An 18,998-nucleotide genomic window follows, 5' to 3' on the forward strand; every position below is an offset into this window, starting at 1 on the left:
TTCGACACAAATTCTAGTACTTTTACATGTTCCGGTGAACGCCCCCTCAGACCCCGTTGGTTCGTATTGTGAAAAAATCTCCTCTGGCCCCCACCAACCCCCAACTAATACCGCGAAAACTATGAATGTGACACTAACATCTGCCATTTTCTACTACTTTTTACATATGCCGGTAAAAATCCCTATAATCCTCTGGTTCCAATTTTGAAAAAAAAAAACAATGCCTCTGGCCCACAGCCGATGGGGGCTGTATTTGGAAGTCAACGCCTGTGGAAGTATCACCATTCATCTCAGCGACAGCGAAAACTATGGATTTGACACTAATATCGGTAACTTTCCATTATTTTTACATGTCTCGCAATTCCCCACCCGCGGTGACTCCCGGCCCGCATACAATGGTGGCTAAATTTGAAAATCATCGCTAATGAAAGTATCACCATTGATCTCAGCCTCCGCGAAAACTACGGATTTGACATCGGTCATTGTGGATTATTTTTACATGTCTCGTGATCCCCGTTATAATGCCCCCGTTTCTTATCTGATGGGGGCTAAATGTGAAAGTAAACGCGGTCTTGAGTTTCACCAATGAGCTCAGCTACCCCGAAAACTATGGATTTGACATTAATATCGGTCATTTTCGATTATTTTTACATGTCTCGGAATTTCCCCCTCTGGTGACCCAAGGCCCGCATACAACGGTGGATGAATTTGAAAGTCATCGCTAATGGTAGTGTCACCATTGATATCACCAACCGCGAAAACTATGGATTTGACACTAATATCGGCATTTTGGATTACTTGTACGTTTCGGCATTCCCCCCCTTCCCCCGTTGACCCACGGCCCGTCGCCGAATACGGTGAATTTGGAAGTTAATGCGATCGGAGTTTCACCATTGATCTCAGCGACCGCGAAAACTATGAAATCGACACTGATATCGGTCATTTTCTACTACTTTTACATGTCCCGGTAAACGCCCCCCTGAGACCCCCTGGTTCGAATTTTTTCGAAAAAGCTTTGCCTTGGTGTGGGACCTGGACCAAGGTATCTTTGACCAAAATTTGGTAACTCTCGGTCGACTTGTCTTGTCCCCAGGCCGGTCCCGGTAAACGTCCCCTGGAGACCCCTAGTAAGGAATTTAAAAAAAACTCTTCGTCTTGGTCTGGGGCCTAGACCAAGCTACCCGTGACCAAATTTTGAAAAGTTTCGGTCCACTCGTCTCGTCCACAGGTCGCACAAAGATAGACAGATAGACACATGAACAAACTCTATTTTATTTATATTAGAAAGGTCAGATCCGCCGTTATTGTATTAGTGCGGTGCTTGAGCTATTGATCGTAAAAATTCAAACTCCGATGAGTGATAATTTTATAGGCTTGTTTTATTACAAGTTTAAACTCTTTAGTCAGTAGAGATGAGGGCGTGAATCATGGGTCAGAGTTGATGACAATGGGTTTTGGTGGGTCTGTGGGTCACAGTGGGTAAGAGTGGTTTATGGTGGGTGGTGGGTCAGAGTGGGTCACGGTGGGTCGTGGGTCACGACGGGTGGTGAGTCAATTGGTCGTGGCTAAAGTTTTCATTGCCCCACGCTCTCTCTGAACTACAGTGTTGAAAATTAATCAGTAAAAATCAATTGCAATTGATCAATCAATTGAAAGTAATTGCTGTGGAAATCAATTGCAATTGAATCAATTGCCAATTAATTTCAATTGCAATTGAATTACAGAATTCAATTGCAATTACTTTCCACTGCAATTACTTTCAATCAATTGATCAATTGCAATTGATTCTCCTTTTTTAATGGCCAACTGCAATTAACAATTAACCATTACTTATTTCAATTGTTAATTGCAATTAACAATTAAATTTACAGATTAATTGTTAATTGTTAATTCAATTGAAATTTGCCCAACACTGCATTGATACTCTGACCAGCTGGTAGCAGTTCCCGATGCACGATGCACCAAACACACAGAAGGGCCTTCTTCTGGTACAGTGCTGGTTTCGACTGTTTTGAAATCGGTTAATGGGATGCTAACCAATGATGACGGCGCCATGGAGCTTCGTATAGGACCCACTTTTTATCACATGTCAATGTCCTGTCCAGAAATGGCTCCGAAACAGTAAATAAACACAGGCGACTGCCGCGTTGCCTTCTGGCCCGGAGTCAAAACATGTGAGACCCATCGACCCAACTTGTAGTGCTTCCCAAGTTGATGGACGTGCTGCCGAATGGTTTCTCCACACACTGAATTGTAGTCCCAGTTCCTCTTTGTACATGTGTTGGTCTTCTAACACGTGGTGTTTTCGGGTGTTTCGTCATCATCCTTAAACTTGTTAAACCATCGCTGCACTGTCTGCGTCGTCACGACACCCTCACCAAAGGCCTGATATATCTTCTGTCCCGCTACAGCGGCGTTTGACCTCCATTTGAACTCGATCAGCATACAAGCTCTTATGACGCTCTGTGGATGTCCCATGTTCCCTCTGTCTTTACGCAAGTTCACGGTATATCTGAATTGCCACAACTAGATAGTATGTTGGATATACCCACACCAGCAACTGACGTTCACCTTATCTCCACTCGCATTCAACTCACGGTGTGAGGTCCAATTGAACACAGACCTCCCCAAAAAGGGACAGAATTTTGTTGGTTACCTTTATAGTTATGCACAAAAGTATAGCGTTTGGTCCCGGGCAGTAGTTCTTGATTAAGCATAATAAAAACTATCTTGGTTATTATTTATGAATAATAATAATAATAATAATAATAATAATAATAATAATAATAATAATAATAATAATAATAATAATAATAATAAGCTAAAATAGTGTTTTTAGTTTTCCAGAAGGATACAAAAATTTTCCTTTCTTTCAGGCCTCAAAAACACTAGCAGCAACACATTTTTTGGCTTTGTACATTGTAGCTGCCCCCCTTAAAAACGACGGGCCCCTCCTACACAAACCTGCTAGCTACAACCCTGAGGGGAAGGGAAGTGTACAAAGATAAATAAAACTTAATAACTCTTGAACCACCCAACCGATCTCGATTACATTTTCAACATAGATGAGGTTCAGACCTGAGATGGTTTCTGTCATATGACTTTGACGGTGGAGCTTAAGAGGCTTGGAGAAGAGAGATATTTAAAAATGATGTTAAATGACCGATATTAGAGTGGAGAATATAGTTTTGGGGGTCTTTGAGATAAACAGTGACACTTCCGATGCTGCTTAAATCCAAATTCAGCCCCATAGCTTGGCGATGGGAGGAAAGATATCTAAAAATGATCGAAAATTAATATTAGTGTCGAATTCATAATTTCTGGGGTCGCTAAAGGGAACAGTGATACTTCCGATCCCGTTTAAATGCAAATTCATCTTGGGAAGGGGGAAGAAGGAGTTATGTAAAAATTATCGAAAATGACCATAATTATCAATGTCAAATTCATGGTTTTCGAGGTCATTGAGATGAACAGTGACACTTCCGATGCCATGCCTTGCAACGTGGGGAGACGGAGATATATAAATGTATTGAAAATGACCTATATTCGTGCCGAATCCATAGTTTTAGGTGTCTCTAAGATGATCAGTGACGTTTCTGATGCCGTTTAAACCCAAATTCAGTCCCGCAACTTAGGGAGAAGGAGGGGAGAGAAATATAAAAATAATCGAAAATGACTGATATCAGAAAACGCTATAGTAATAATAAAAAGTGACTGATTAACAAAACATATTATTATTATTATTATTATTATTATTATTATTATTATTATTATTATTATTATTATTATTATTATTATTATTATTATTATTTTAAATTTAACCCAACGAAGTGGGTAATTGATGCTAGTAATCCATATTCACAAGTGAGACTGATTTTGTACAGATATTTTAAATAACTTGTAGTTAGATGTTGTTATTTTTTATTTCTAATATAGGTCAAAAGTATTTATACAAATTGAAATTGTAGAAAAGACACAGACAGTTGAGTCGTTTTTAGTTTTCACTCAAATTATTCTAAAATATTGAGTTTCGATTATAATAATTATTATATTTTTTTCTCTCTTTTTTGGTCGATATGCTAAACATATCATCATAATCATCATCAAAGTTATTCTGCCATTATTGGCAGGTTGCTTGCTGCAACTGAGAAACCTCGATGTACTGTGGTCCTCGGCTAGTCTCTTCGTTTAAATATAGCAATTTTCTGTTTTAATACCTTCCTTCAACTACAATCTCCTTTGCTCCCTCTCTCTCTTTCCTTTCACCATACCCTCTAGCACGTCCTTCACAGCCAATATTCCAACCAGTTCCTCTTTCTCCTCTTATCAATATCTAAAATTCTTCTTTTTTTCTCCTACTGCTAATAATTCTAACACCTTCTCATTCGTTTTCCGTTCAACACAGCTAATTCTCTCCTTTTTTCTCCATGCCCACGTTTCGAAAGTCTGCAATTTTTTCCATCGTTTTTGCGTAATGTCCATGTTTCTGCCCCATTGGAATCAGTAAAACTAAATCCCAATATTTAATTATAAGTTTGTTTAATACAAAGATTAGCTCATCGTGGTTGAAAAGAAAAATCTAGCGCTTTAGAGTGTAAAAATAATTTTGCAGTTCATGGTATTTCTATAATCTGTACCGTTTTGATTTTCTTTCATTCGTCTCAGGGGTAGCCTCCCCAGTTTGGGGACCAGCGGAGTGTTGGGTCTGTTAAAAAATATAAAAATATTACGAAACATCGTGATTTATCTTATAGGTAGCGAAGCGTGGGCACCCAATAAAAAAATAAAGTTCATCAATTGAATCACTGATTGGAAAAAGGGAATAAGTGCATCAGACCTAAGTTTTCAAAAACGCTAAAAAAACCTTCCCGAGGCGTTGTTTGTATTTGTTGCAAAAAGTGTATAATTGATTACTTGTAGCAAAACAACTAACAAACACTAAGACAAGAAGAAGAATCATGTATTGCAGCACTGCAATTGGTTAGATAAGCTTAAAAATGGAAAAAATATTCCCTTTTTCCAATCAAGTTGAGTTGGACGAAATTGTAATTGTGTGTAGGGCATGTAATGTGCAGTTTATGGTAGAAAGCTATGAAAATATACATGCTGAATACAATGCTGTATGTTAATCTTGGATATATGTATCCGAACTATCACGCATGCTAGGCTTCTAACACTGTTATTGTCACCGTTCGTTTTTTTTTTTTTTTTTTTTTTTTGTAAAGCACATGTTATTCGTACAGTAGAAAAGTAATACAATAAAGACAGCTGAAAAAATACGTAGCAAAATACGTTGTCAAAATAGAATGACTTTACATAGGGTCCTATCCGCCTGCATCTTCGTCTTCTACAGTTTCTTGGTCAGTGGTTTTCCATGAACAAATCATCCTATAAAACTTTTTGTATTGGTCATGTATGCATTTGATGATTTGTGAAGAATCGTTTATCTTTTTCTGATTGATCGGGACTTGCCAATCGTATGCCTTTGACGTTGGCAGTGGAATGTTTGTGACATTACTTTTGAGTAATCGGAAAATATCAGTTCTTAGTTCATTGATAAACTTATGAGCTTGCACATAACCTAGAGATTCTGCTTTATAAACAGTGTCTTTATTTACGTACTTGGAATTTCACTGTTTTGTCCACAATGCTACCTGAAGATTTCTTGTAAAACGGTTACCACCAAAGTTTAAAATCTAAGATTTCTTCATTGACAACTTCGTAAACCTGAAATGAAGTATCAGTATTTCTTGCATTCGTAATCATGTGGTTATACTATGCTGCTAAATAACTGCGATTGTGTCGTTTGAGTTCTCGTTTGATTATAACAAAATTTCGGTCACATGGTAAAAACTGTGACCTCTGACAGGCAAACATTTCTGTACAGCGGTAAAGCGTTATGACACGATCAGACGGAAAAGCATTAATGTCATTGTATGATTGCAGTTTTGGTATTGTATGATCACCACTTGTATCACTGAAAACACGTAAATCTGTAACTGATTGGGGCAAATATTTCTCTATAGATTGTGCAATGCGAAGACAAGGCGAAGTATCGTAACGTCAGCAGAGGGCTCTAATGGTTGTCTACATACATACAGTCTCACAGTTGTGGTGGTATCCTATAGTGATTGGAAGAAGGAAATAAGAAACGTAGTTATCCCTTTTTCTAATCAGCGAGATATTTTGTCTTCTACATTGGTCATATAGAGTTGCCCAAACATTCCTATTTTCTACTCAACGATGTAACTATCTCAAAGGAACACATCTGCTATCTCAGGTTAAAATCGCAAAAAATTGTACTTATTCCCTTTTTCCAATCAGTGGTTCAATTATGTTGTACACTATCATCATACACGAAGATAAACTATGTTACATTTAGGAACATACATTGTATTTCCGTTGCTATTGGAGCATTGTAGAATTTATTATCCCTTATATCCAGAGTAAAATTTACCTATGAAAAGCATAAGATTTCTTAAAAGCAAGACTTGCAAGACTCTTGCAACTCTTGCAAGCAAGACCAAGACCAAGACCAAGATCGAAGGTTCCAGTGCAAGACCAAGATCAAGACTGGATGTGCAAGACCAAGACCAAGACCAAGACCACCCCGATCTTGGTCTTGGTCTTGCATTTGCTCATCACTAATGTAAAGTAGCAACTGTCATGGCATTTCTTGTCTATAGAACCTGCTCTATCTTGGAGAATTTTCCCCAGCATTTCTGGTCGGATTGCAGCGCCGTGGTGTGTTAAAATGAAGCAAAAGATTTTGTGCTAAATGCCCATGCTGTTTGTTTTGTGTGGGAAATTGAATTGTAGTAAAGAAAAATCAGTTGGAGTAATAATGCTATCATTATACTGATTGAAAAATATGAGGAGCATCCTTGTTTGTACAAAGTTAAAAGTCTTTCGTATCATAATAAAAATTTGCGACAAAAGGGCTTTAGAAGAAATTACGACTGAAATCTCTGTTTTTAGTTTCGGAACCATAATTGCGCTCTTCTCCCGTGATTTGTTTGCTACGTCACAAGATGCTTATCAAAATGCTACCGTGTAAAAGCACCATATACTTTTGATGCCATAGAATATTATACGAGATTTTTGGCAGCACATCTGCTACGAGAAATGCTACAATAAATGCTTCCGTCTAAAACTAGCCTAAGGCAATCACTGCGATGGAAAATCGCTTTGGATCATGTAGCAAAATCATTATATCAATCACCATTCTACCACCATTCCACAAACAAAAAGTAAAAACTTTCTAAATTATAACATTGTGGAGCCCATGGCCCAGAATTATGGAAGTGATCTGGAAATATTCAAATGTGAACTCAAAATCCTTCCAAACACAACTAAGTTGTATAAAGACAAGAGAAAACCAAAGTTCATTTCCTGATGAATTTCATTAATCCTTTTTGTGTCTACAGAAACGCATTCCTAGAAACCTACAAGCTAGATTTCATCTCTGTGACTATACAGGGGCTGATCCAGAGCGGACTTCTGGGGGAGGGATTGTAATACTGCTACTTAGAGCTACTTTTAAGAGCTCCAAACTCTGGGATGGGTCTTATTTATATAGGGGAAGGCATTGTACCTTTGAAACAATGTACCTTTGAACACCTGTGCTTTTCTCGAATTCAGAGCTATCTAGGTGCAGTGATTAAAATTCATTTGAAAGATTAAATGAAAAGAAGCACTACAAACGCGTTTGGCTGTTGTTTACTGAGTGTTGTGTCGAGTAATGTTCCTTTTAATTTTTTCACCCCCCAAACGAAGATTTTTTTGTAGTTACCTTTTGAGTTTTGTGCTCTTCGGTTTTCGCAACTTGTGATATTTATTTGTCCAAACTTGGAGTAGAATCATTGGTGAATGTGGTAATATTTTTAGTTTTAACTTCTGTTCAATATTTAAGCTAGTGGAGAACTTTTTTTCGTAATGGTGACCCTCTTGTACTATGAACATTAATGCATCGTGTACTTTTGAGCGATAAATAATACTGTTTAAAGCTACACAAGGTAAGTAGTTAAAACAATTGATATATTTTATATAGGTTAGGTTAGGATATAAAGTTATTAGTTATAATTTTAGGTAGTTTCTATATATTCGCTTATTATATAACATAATGTTAAGAGTTGTATATGCTCAACTTTATTTTCACAAGTTTTTGTTAGAACTTCTCTTCAATTTTTAATTTAATTGATAAAATTTTAATTCTGGGGAGCTTTTTATAGATAAACCTTTTATTGCAATTTATAACTGTTAATATTTGTGGTTTCTTTTTATATTATTGCCGCAGAAACATTGTAATTATCACTGTTCAAAGGTACAAGAAGGTATGTTCAAAGGTACACGACCATAATGTACCTGTGAACAAAACGGATTTGTTCTTATTTTATCTTATAAAACCTATTGTAATTACGTAACACGTTTAAAAATCATCCTATCTGGTAGCAAAGAGATGACTCTTCAAATGTAGTACAAAAATTGGGGAAAAAGTACTGAAAATTAGTACCAAAATTTCAAAGACTAAAAGTGTTCAGAGGTACAACGCCTTCCCCTATAAAATAAGAAAGTCTCTTCTTCCGGGGGGCAACCCCCCATGGATCCGCCCCTGTGACTATATAAGTTCCTAGTGTTATGTGAAAGGCCATTCTCATATTTGAAAGAATTAAAGACAACCGCAATTCAATGACTGATGATAGCTTGAAAAACTTAAGAAAACTTTATATTGAAGAAAATTGCTAAATCATTAGATCTTGAAGAAGTTGTTGATAAGTTTGCTGTTGCCCACAATAATAGAAAGATCCTCTTTTAAGTAGAAGCATGTACATTTAAGTTATTTTCTTTATCTGTAAAAGTGTATTTCTCTGCTTCCACTTAAATCAACCAGCCGCACATATTTTAAACGCGGTAATTAAATAAGTACTTACTTATATTGGAAATCAATTCTATCAATGTATCCTAGTTGTTTGAGGTAGTAAATTCTTACATTTTCACTGTAAAAGAGTAAAATCATGAACAACAAAGATGAAAACATTCACCTTGAAAACACACACACACACACACACATATATATATATATATATATATATATATATATATATATATATATATATATATATATATATATATACAGGGTCGTATCCAGAAGTAGTAGGACTGATTTTTTCCCGTTCACGGAGCAATGTAGGGGTGCTGCAAGGCCGGATGTTCTGGAGGGGAGCCTTGGAAACAGGTGTCGACCGGCGGCAGTCACCTGCGTGCATTAGTTGAGTGTGGACCACTGTGTTAGTGACCTCCTGTTGTGACGCCTCGTCGTCAGTTGCGATGGAGCGAAATTTGGAGCAGCGGCACGCCATCAAGTTTTGCGTCAAACTGGGAAAATCAGCGACCGAAACCAAGGACATACTTAAGGGCCTACAAGGAGAATACCATGAGCCGCACAATCGCCCCGTAAAAAGAAGGACAGAATGTCGAAATCAAAAGTGAAACCGATGTTGATTGCATTTTTTGACCGTCGTAGCATTGTCCATAAGGAGTTTGTACCTCCTGGACAGAGTGTAAATGCAAGATTTTACGTGGAAGTGCTCACACGGCTGCGAAATCGGATCACACGCGTGCGACCAGACCTGTTGAGGAAATGGAAGCTCCACCATATCAACGCGCTGTGCCACGGCGCGTGGATTGTGAGGGATCTTCTGACCAAATTCGGCGTTTCCACATTGCCTCACCACCCTACAGCCCTGATGTGGCACCGTCGGACTTCTTCCTGTTCCCCCGTATCAAGAGGCAGCTCAAGGGTCATCGTTTCGACTCGGTGGAAGGAGTCCAAGCGGCGACGACGAGGGCGCTGAACGGCATTCTGGAGGACGACTTCCAGAAGGCCTTTGCGACCTGGAAGGCTCGCTACCAGAAGTATGTGAATTCTTAAGGGGCCTATTTTGAAGAGTATGAAGTCGATGTACCAAAATGTTCAATAATTAAAAAAAAATCAGTCCTACTACTTCTGGATACGACCCTGTATATATATATATATATATATATATATATATATATATATATATATATATATATATATATATATATTTAGTGAATAAAATTTTTCATTCATTGGAAATGGCCCGCTCAAAAGTTTCTTGGGTCCTTCATTGTACCCCCCTGAAAAAGATTCTAGCTACGCTACTGCTACTGCAACTTTATCTCAATAAATTTACTTGTGTTTCGCATGTGGAGCGTCTCTTATGCCGTGGAACTGTTTCTTTGTTGAAAGTTCACAAAACACAAGTTATTTTTGTCAACGATAGATGGCGCTGCAATATATATTCTCTCTGTGTACTGAAACAGTTTCAGAGCTAGTATCAACAGATGGCACAAGAGGCGCCTTTGTCGATCAGGGCTAACGACAGCTGGTCTTCCTTCCCCAGCGTGGCTATCTCCTTCATAATTATGCTGCACAAAGCAATACATCAAGTATATTTTCATCTGTTAAAAAAATGATGAGGATTTAGTATTTTAATATGAGCAAAATTACAAAATCGTTTATGTTTGTTGCACAATTTACTCGAAAAGAAAGTTTTATTTCTAAACATGTGCGAATAAATTTAGATATTTATATTTTATGTAGTTTTTTTTTTTTCAATGCAACAAAGAACAATATTTTGAATGTCACTATATTAAGAAAACTGTAATAGATGGAAGAAGGTAGAAACTATTTACCAGAGGTACGAACACAAGAAACTTGTGATGCAAAGTACGTCTGTGAAATTTTACAAAGGGATTGAGGAAAGATTAGTGCTAGCCCTCCCCGCTGGTCTAGTGGCTAGCACGTGCGCCTTTGGTGTACGGGCTCCCGGATTCGATTCCCAGTGGGAGAGCGTTTGGAATTTTAACTGTCTTGGATATGTATGTGTGTGTCCCTGTCGAATTTGGTAAAGGTCAAAGAGTTATATGAGGAAACTCGGGTTGCTCAGGAAACTGAGGTATGATCGGTTGATTTTTTTTTTTTAAGTGCAAACATTTTAAGTCCGTTAGGAAGTAGAGTTGTGTACAAAATGTGTTTAATTTATACAGTAAAACTATGCTTTAACCAAGGTTCTGGGCCTAGACCGCCGAGTAAATTGCAAAGGATCAATGTGTTTTTGACTTAATGTCATGTCAGGATGATTGAGGAGGAATGCATAATGCAGATGACATCCATCTATTTAATTACATTAAAAAAAAAAGAAAGAAAGAAAAAGATAAACCCTCACGCAGAAACCGATTAGCGGCTAATAAAAGTTTAGAAATTAAATATTCAAGGTCTCACATTCAATTGTTTGCGTTTCATGGTTCTTCCCTGTAGAGCGATTGCGGCTGTTGTAATCGGAAATGTAATTTCTGAGTACGTACGCTGCAAACGAAGAACTAATGATTTATCAGTTTATAAGTTGAATGAAGATTTAAAAATGAAATAAAATATGTCATGTAACAAACAACTGAAGTCGAGCTCTTTAGTACAAGTAAGGGTGGGACACAGTAGTTCAGTGACTACCGGTAGCAATAAGCTAAGTGGTCCCTGACGTTCGAGTTCGGATTACGAGGTTCCTCTGAAGAGCATGGGCGTTTTTAACTCTCTTCGATATTTCTCTCCCTGTCCTGTAGTCTTGAACAATGGAAGAAAGAGAAAATAAGAGCGAGAAAACAAGTGGTAGAGCATCACCTGCGCTAGCAGGGGACCCTATTTCGATCTCCGGACACGCAAACTTGTGGTGAACAACATGTCCGTGGGCTTTCTCAGTGTTCTCCCATTGCCTCCACATCCTGTTTTTAAAAAAAATCACTTTCGTTATTCATTTGTTTCCTGTAATTGTAAAGGATAACAGTGGCGTTAGAGAAACATACAACTAGATTTTTTTATCTAATACAAGTCAGGGAAGTTATGTTACAACTTCAAAAGGGACATTTTCTTAAGAAAAAGTACCTGTTAATGCCTCTTTTAAAAAACACAATTGTAACCATGATAAACTAATGTTGTTGTTGTTGTAGTTAGTAGTAGTAGTAGTAATAGTAATAGAGAACGTTTATCACGTGATATTTTCAGTCTTCTTTGCCCAATGATTCAGGTATTTTGCTTTACATCTGCAGTCTATCATGAAACCAAGGATTCAATTTAATACCTTATTTAGTGATATATACTCTAGCATTTTATAAAATTGAGCTCCCTTATGGCTATGTGGATAATAGCCACACCTTTGGTGTAACTGACCTGGGTTTGATTCTCGGCGGAAATTCATGTGGTTCGGATCCCACGTTGGGCTGTAGGTCCATGTTTCATATAGTCTATCTGGTGAAAGGGACGCTAAATCAATTTTAACTTGCGTTCTTTGAGAAAATAGTTATATTTTGGGAACTTTGTTTGAACTTAAACATAAGAGCATAAATATTTATTTAATTTCTCTTCTGTTTTTCCTTCTATTATTGATTTTTTGTCAAATTCCAAATTTATGCTGATCCAAACATGAAGATCGTACCTCTTGAGGTCACAATTATAGGTTATGAAACAGGGCATTTTTAAATTGTTAATTTCCTGCAAAATCTATAATTTCAGCATTCTGATTTCAGAGATCCGTGGTGATTGACTAGATCATTCATACTGGTGACATAGTTGAGAGTTTATTCGATTTGAAGCTCACGATGAATAAAACTCGTGTGCAAGTTTGTCGGTATGTTCGTGGCGCTGCGAATATTCCATCCTGGTTATTTCCATTACTTTACCAATTGTATTGCATTTTTATTTGTATTTATCAAACACAGGAGCGCAGTGTCAGTGAGCTCTACTCTGCTGTGAAGGAATTCATTCAATTCCAGGACATCTGAAATTATGATGGACATCGAGTTCCTAGATTTTCAGAAGGTAATTCCATTTCCCATTTTTTCCATCCCTGTAGTTTCTTTGTTATCGCTCACTCGCATATATAATCAGTCTCCATCAGTCTACAGAACATTATGATTTGATATATCAATATTTATTTTTGTTTCTTAGTTGCCACATATGTTAATTTTGCGTTGAGATTTATATTTATAAAGTTTGCGTAGCCCGTATTTTGTACGCATGGTTCAGGTTCGATCTCTAGTTACAGCTGAGCACTGTTAGTCTTAATGTGCAATTTGTGTTACTAATGGTTTCCAATTACCTACGCGTGGGTTCAACGTTTTAAAAGGAAAATAATGTCAGTTTGTGATGTTTGTTTGACTTTGTATTTTGAAACACATCAGTCTGACGAAGAAGTCTACAGGTTCTCTCAAACCTGTAGCTAGAACAGCAAGATAGGTGAGGCCGGAATATTTTTTTAGGGGCTAACTTGAGTTTACACCACACTCATACATAAATGTACTTAACAACAAACAATATAAAGTTTCAGGAAGGCTGAAGCTGGTCACAGGATGGGAGGTCAGCCTCCCATGACCACTCCTTAGCTACGGGCCTTGTTTCTCTACAAAATTAACCAAATAGAATATATAGATTACATTTCACTTCAAACCCAAGGGTTTCATATGTAAAAAGAGACGTTCTATATAAATCAAAATGTATTTCTTAATTTAGAAATGTTCCATAAATTTCCCCTCAAACTGAATGTTGATTCTCAATCTGGTCAATCACTATTTTCTCAACTCAGACCCATACACACTCATTAAATTTTTAACTTTTTATTACTTATAGATTTATTTATTTATTTATTGTGTTCTTACATACTTATTCTTTCAGCACTGAGGCTGTGTGAGACGTATTCCTACAGCCCAACCTGTAATTTGAGCGTCATGTGCTCCCACTGGAGATCACCTTCACTGAACGAGTGAACGCCAATAATTGTAAGTCATAAGGAAGTTGAACTAAACTAGTGATAGTACGAGTGACTTTTTTTCATTCAATGTTTTCATCGCATTACAAATCACTAATTTCAATTACAGATATCAAGAGTAACTCTTAATCTAGAAAATAAGATTTTTTTTTAAAAAAAATGAAACAACTTGTAATTTATATTTTAGTCAGAATGGAAGGGACTGGGCAGTGGCGGATCTAGAAGGTAAAAACTTGGGGAGGGGGGCAGCTAGAACGCAAACTATGATCTTTATCATAAGTTTACAATTTTTCATGGATCTTACATAAGTATCCAACTTAACTCTCTCCCGGTGGATATTATGTCTAGGTTGGCCGTTGATAGTGTGGACCTCAAGTATTGTTTTACGCATTGCATAACAGAGAAACTGCAACTGAAACTACATCTAATGTTTCAAAAGTTTTCCAATAAAGAACAAAAGGCAACGCTCACTATAAACTTTCAAAAATATATAAATTAGTTTTAATAATTTTGTTGCTCCAGAAATTGAGAGGCCTAGACCCTTCCGGCCCCAGACTACATCCGCCACTGGGGTAGGGCAATTCACTCTCACAGTATTGCTTGATTTGAACCCGAAACTGTGACGGTTAACAGCTTTAAAGAGAAATGAAATTTTTAATATTTACGTCCCACGAGTATGCCGGTTAGGCTAGAGAAAACGGTGATTATGAGAAATGAATGAAATGGTCGAATGATGAAAGTGGGAGAACCCGGAGAAAACCCACGAGCTGGGATCGAACCAGGGACCCCAAGCACCGGAGGTGAACGCTCTACCACTGAGCCACCGCGCTCCCAGCCTTAAAGAGCGTATGCATTATGTTATATAAAAAGGACTATTTTTTACGAGTTATTGTTATGTTTTTTCAAGTCTGGGGGAAAAATTAGTTATATATATATATATATATATATATATATATATATATATATATATATATATATATATATATATATATAACTAAATTATCCCAAAGGCTTGAAAAAAAATATGTAAGTAATAGAAGCTTGCTCTCGCTTTCCTTAAATTATGCATTTCAGTGTAAATTAACCTGATGGTATACCTGGACTTTTCGTTAGTTAAAGATAAATTAATAAAACTATATCATTGATTCAATAATTTTGTTTAAAACTAAATAACATAAATTGAAAACAATAATTCCAGGATACAAACGATAATTTCTTGTCCGCTAGCAGGCAACGCTGTTCTGGTAAGTTAATCTTGTCGGGGAGCTGCAATGCAAAGCGCGTGTACAGTGGGCAAAGCAGGAAGGGTGCGTGCAACTATATGAACACGAGCAATAAATATGTGTAGTTTTCTGGAGAATGAATTAAAATGAAGATCGACTAAACATCATTGCAAGTGTTTACTTACAGAAACGTGTGCAGAAATATGTTTCCTTTCCTGAAATATTTTGTGATTTTCTAGATGTTTTTGTTCGTCTCCTGTGATCCTACAGTGTGACTTGGATTGTTTCATAGTGTCAGAAGGAGAGAATTTTAGTGGACTGATAAAATACGAAACTTTGGTGATTACCTTTTTCTGGATTCTTTTTGTTTGATATTGGTGGCTCTTCGAAGAAGAAAATGAAGAAATATATGTTGAATTGTGTAGAGATTTACGGTGTGTTCTAGGGGAAATATTCGAACCTCAATCTGTTGATAATTCTTCTAATATTTTTCACCATTCATCTAACTTTATTGTTGCAAAAAATCGTCAGTCATGAAATGTATTGGAAAGAAATTTTGACAACAATAAAGGAAAGTTGTTAATGTACTGTGGTCGAGGACTGTGTTGTTTGTGAACTAAGTAGTGTACAATGCATTTCTAAGGACATGTATTATAGAAAAATTTGATAACCTGGATTCGAAACTCGGTGTATGTGAATAGCTTTTTTGCTCTCTCTCTCTCTCTCTCTCTCTCATGAAAAGTAATAGGCATGCGCATAAGGGAGCAGGGCGGATATTAGTGAGATGACCATATTGTTCGCGCACCAAGCTTAAAGACAACAAGTTTAGGCTTATAACACATTGGCTTTCGTCCCGGCTTTAGATCAGTGAGCTCACGCCCTCTGAGCAGTGTGATACAACATAGCGTGGTTCTTTGTTTGCAGGAATCAGCTGACGACGGTGGTGCACAGACCTTATTGGCTTTCTTGACGTGACGTCAGAAGGACGGTGACGTGATAGCTGTGGCAGTGCCAGTGCCGGACAATGTGCGGAACAGACTGCGAGTGGGATGCGGAAGAGTGAGGTGTGTTGTGCTGCGACTGTGTTATTGTTCTGTGAAATGCGAGATCCTTTGGAGCCCGGAGGTTAGATGCTGGCAAGGAAAGCCAGAGTGCATAAGCAAAGCGTGTTAATGAGTGTGGGTGACGGGACTTTTGTTGTGGTGCGTTCTTATCTGATGGGGAATGTCTAGTGCAGCTGTTGTGAGACAAGTACCGTCTACCATCGACATGCCGTTATCGCGAACGCGGTCTCTTCTAGCCAACATCAATGGGGCGACGTCGAGTACTCCGAACGAGGCTTATTTGCCTCATATTGCGGAGAATTCTAACCATCTACCACCATTGAAGACACAAACAAGCGGGACTTTGAAGACTGGACAATTAGGTACGGTGCAGGTGACGCAGCTTTTGGAGGACTCCAGCTTCAATCAACTGCAGAGTCCACCTAATCTAAACCTTCAGAACACAAACCAACCCAACAGTCAGAACCAGTCGTTGCCCCTAGTCCGTCCGGCAACCTCTGAGACTCCTAGTAGCCCAACGCTAAACAAAAATAGCTCAGCAAAACCCAAGACAATGGTAGCAACACCAGAACAAGTAATGAAATTATACATGAATAAGCTTACTCCGTACGAACACCATGAAATATTCAATTATCCCCAAATATATTTCATTGGTGCGAATGCAAAGAAAAGGCCAGGAATAATCGGCACAGCAAATAATTGTGGCTATGACAACGAGCAAGGGTCTTATATACATATTCCTCACGATCACATTGCATATAGGTATGAGGTACTGAAAGTAATAGGGAAAGGAAGTTTCGGACAAGTTGTTAAGGCCTACGATCATAAGAATCACCAACATGTAGCTTTGAAAATGGTGCGGAATGAGAAGAGATTTCATCGGCAGGCTCAGGAAGAAATAAGGATACTGGAGCACCTCAGGAAACAAGACAAGGATAACACGATGAATATCATCCATATGTATGATAATTTCACATTCCGAAGTCATATGTGTATTACATTTGAGTTGCTCTCAATTAATCTTTACGAGTTAATCAAGAAGAACAAGTTTCAAGGTTTTAGTGTACAGTTAGTGAGGAAGTTCGCACATTCTTTGCTTCAGTGTTTGGATTCTCTCTACAAGAACAAGATTATTCATTGTGACATGAAACCTGAAAATGTACTCTTGAAACAACAGGGGAGAAGTGGAATAAAGGTAAGTCCCTTGTTATTTGTATCCTGTAAAATTCTAACTTTCTTATCTCTCGAGTTGAGGTGGGAATTAGCTTATGGTAATGAGAATAAAGTCTTTGGCACTCATTACACGAACTAGATCGGCTTAATGGAAAGACAATCGGTAACTTTAGATAGATCGATGAGTGGGAAAGTTAGGCGGAATGGTTCAATACATTTATAATAGTAACGCTCTACAGCGAAGTAATATGTGGCCGCTGTATTGCATGAAGTTTGAATAAGTATGTTTTTTTTTTTTTTTTTCCTCCAAGACGCGAATCATTTGCACTGTAAGTGAATGAATTTCGAATGAAAATTACCTTGTTACGATTTTTTTTTTTTTCTAAATCCCGTCTTAGTTCACTTCAGCTACTTTCTGATCATGGGAAAGTATTTTCTGACTTGGTATCGCCGTTGTTGCTGTTAGGTAGAAAGGCATTCCGTGCAGTTTCGTTTTGTTTATACATTCCATTGTGAATTATCTTTAACATAGAGGGGCTTATATCAGTAATATACGCATATTATTTCAAAGAGTAAATAAGGAAGTGATGTTCCGTTTCCGGGAAAGAAGAGAGTTTTAATACTGCTTCAGGATACACACGAACCTAAAGATTCGGGATGAGTCAAAAATTGGCTGAATGGCTGATTTTCTTCTTCTGCAGTATTATGTTGGAAAGTGCTGTTCTTTGCGTATTTATAGAATGATGGGTCGATGTCGAGGTATGGAATTTGAATTATTCGTGTACTAGTTTGCCCTGAAACTTCATTCATTATATTAGAAACTGTGGGTTGTATCCATCATTTGGGCAAGGTTCTAGAACACAGGTTCCAGTTCCCATTTAGCTGTAATAAAGACAGAAAATAACGGCCCTGCGGGGCTCTAGCCCGCCTTCACTCGCTGACATTCGCTCGGCAATACTGTATGAATTAAATATTAAACTTTGGTACAAAAAGAAACCAACCTAGCTACTAACCTATATGGGGGGGGGGGGACCTGTGTTCTAGAACCTTCCCCATCGTTTGTGTTAGCTTCGGGAGTATGACGATAAATGTGAGTCTTCCGTATTCATATGATTCTTTGTCTTGTATTTTTTTTTTTTTTTTAATATTGTATAACGAATTATCCGGTTATTTATGGCAACAATTTCGACAGTATTATGAAGATTAAAGGGGATAACCCAGTCATTTTATGCGTGACTGTCATAATATGCCAAGGTGCTCATTTGTATCAAAAGTAGATAGGCCTAATTGCATTGAAAGCAAATAGTCTTATGATTTTTTTTTCTTTTTTCCGCTTCCGTGACATCTTACTTGTGCTTGTAGATATAATAATTTAAAGTAATATGCTCACCTTCTTTTGTGCAGTTTGTATTCCTTTGAGATATCGTTTATTTTTTAAGTACAAAATACATTAAAGTTTTTCATGATTGGAGACTCCATTTTCCGAACTGTCTGTTAGCAACAATAATATCTTTGTGTAACGTCCTCTTGTTGTTCCGTGTAGGCTGAAGGAGATGCTGATTATAAGATTGAATGACATAATAAAACAAAGAAAATAGTGGGAGGCAACGGAGAAATTCGAGCAAATATCGCATGCTCTTTTTGTCTACCGTAAGGCCCACTTGGCGCGAGCTGTGGTCGAACCAGGAACCCCCATGCAT

At 37.6% G+C, this 18,998-nt stretch overlaps 1 protein-coding gene across 1 annotated transcript in view; it reads left to right on the top strand.

Moving 5' to 3' along the window:
• Nucleotides 1-15,103: 15,103 nt before the first annotated feature.
• The window catches only part of LOC145688432 (dual specificity tyrosine-phosphorylation-regulated kinase 2-like), a 509,773-nt gene continuing 505,878 nt past the window's right edge, over nucleotides 15,104-18,998 (top strand). Inside the window, exon 1 of the mRNA XM_081762660.1 lies at nucleotides 15,104-17,320. Within this exon, the coding sequence (XP_081618786.1) occupies nucleotides 16,286-17,320 (1,035 nt within the window). The 5' untranslated portion in view covers nucleotides 15,104-16,285. The remainder of the gene's footprint in view (nucleotides 17,321-18,998) is intronic.

This window comes from Thermobia domestica, chromosome 6 (assembly GCF_964235325.1).
Source record: "Thermobia domestica chromosome 6, izTheDome1.hap1.1, whole genome shotgun sequence".
NCBI classification, from domain to species: Eukaryota; Metazoa; Arthropoda; class Insecta; order Zygentoma; family Lepismatidae; genus Thermobia; species Thermobia domestica.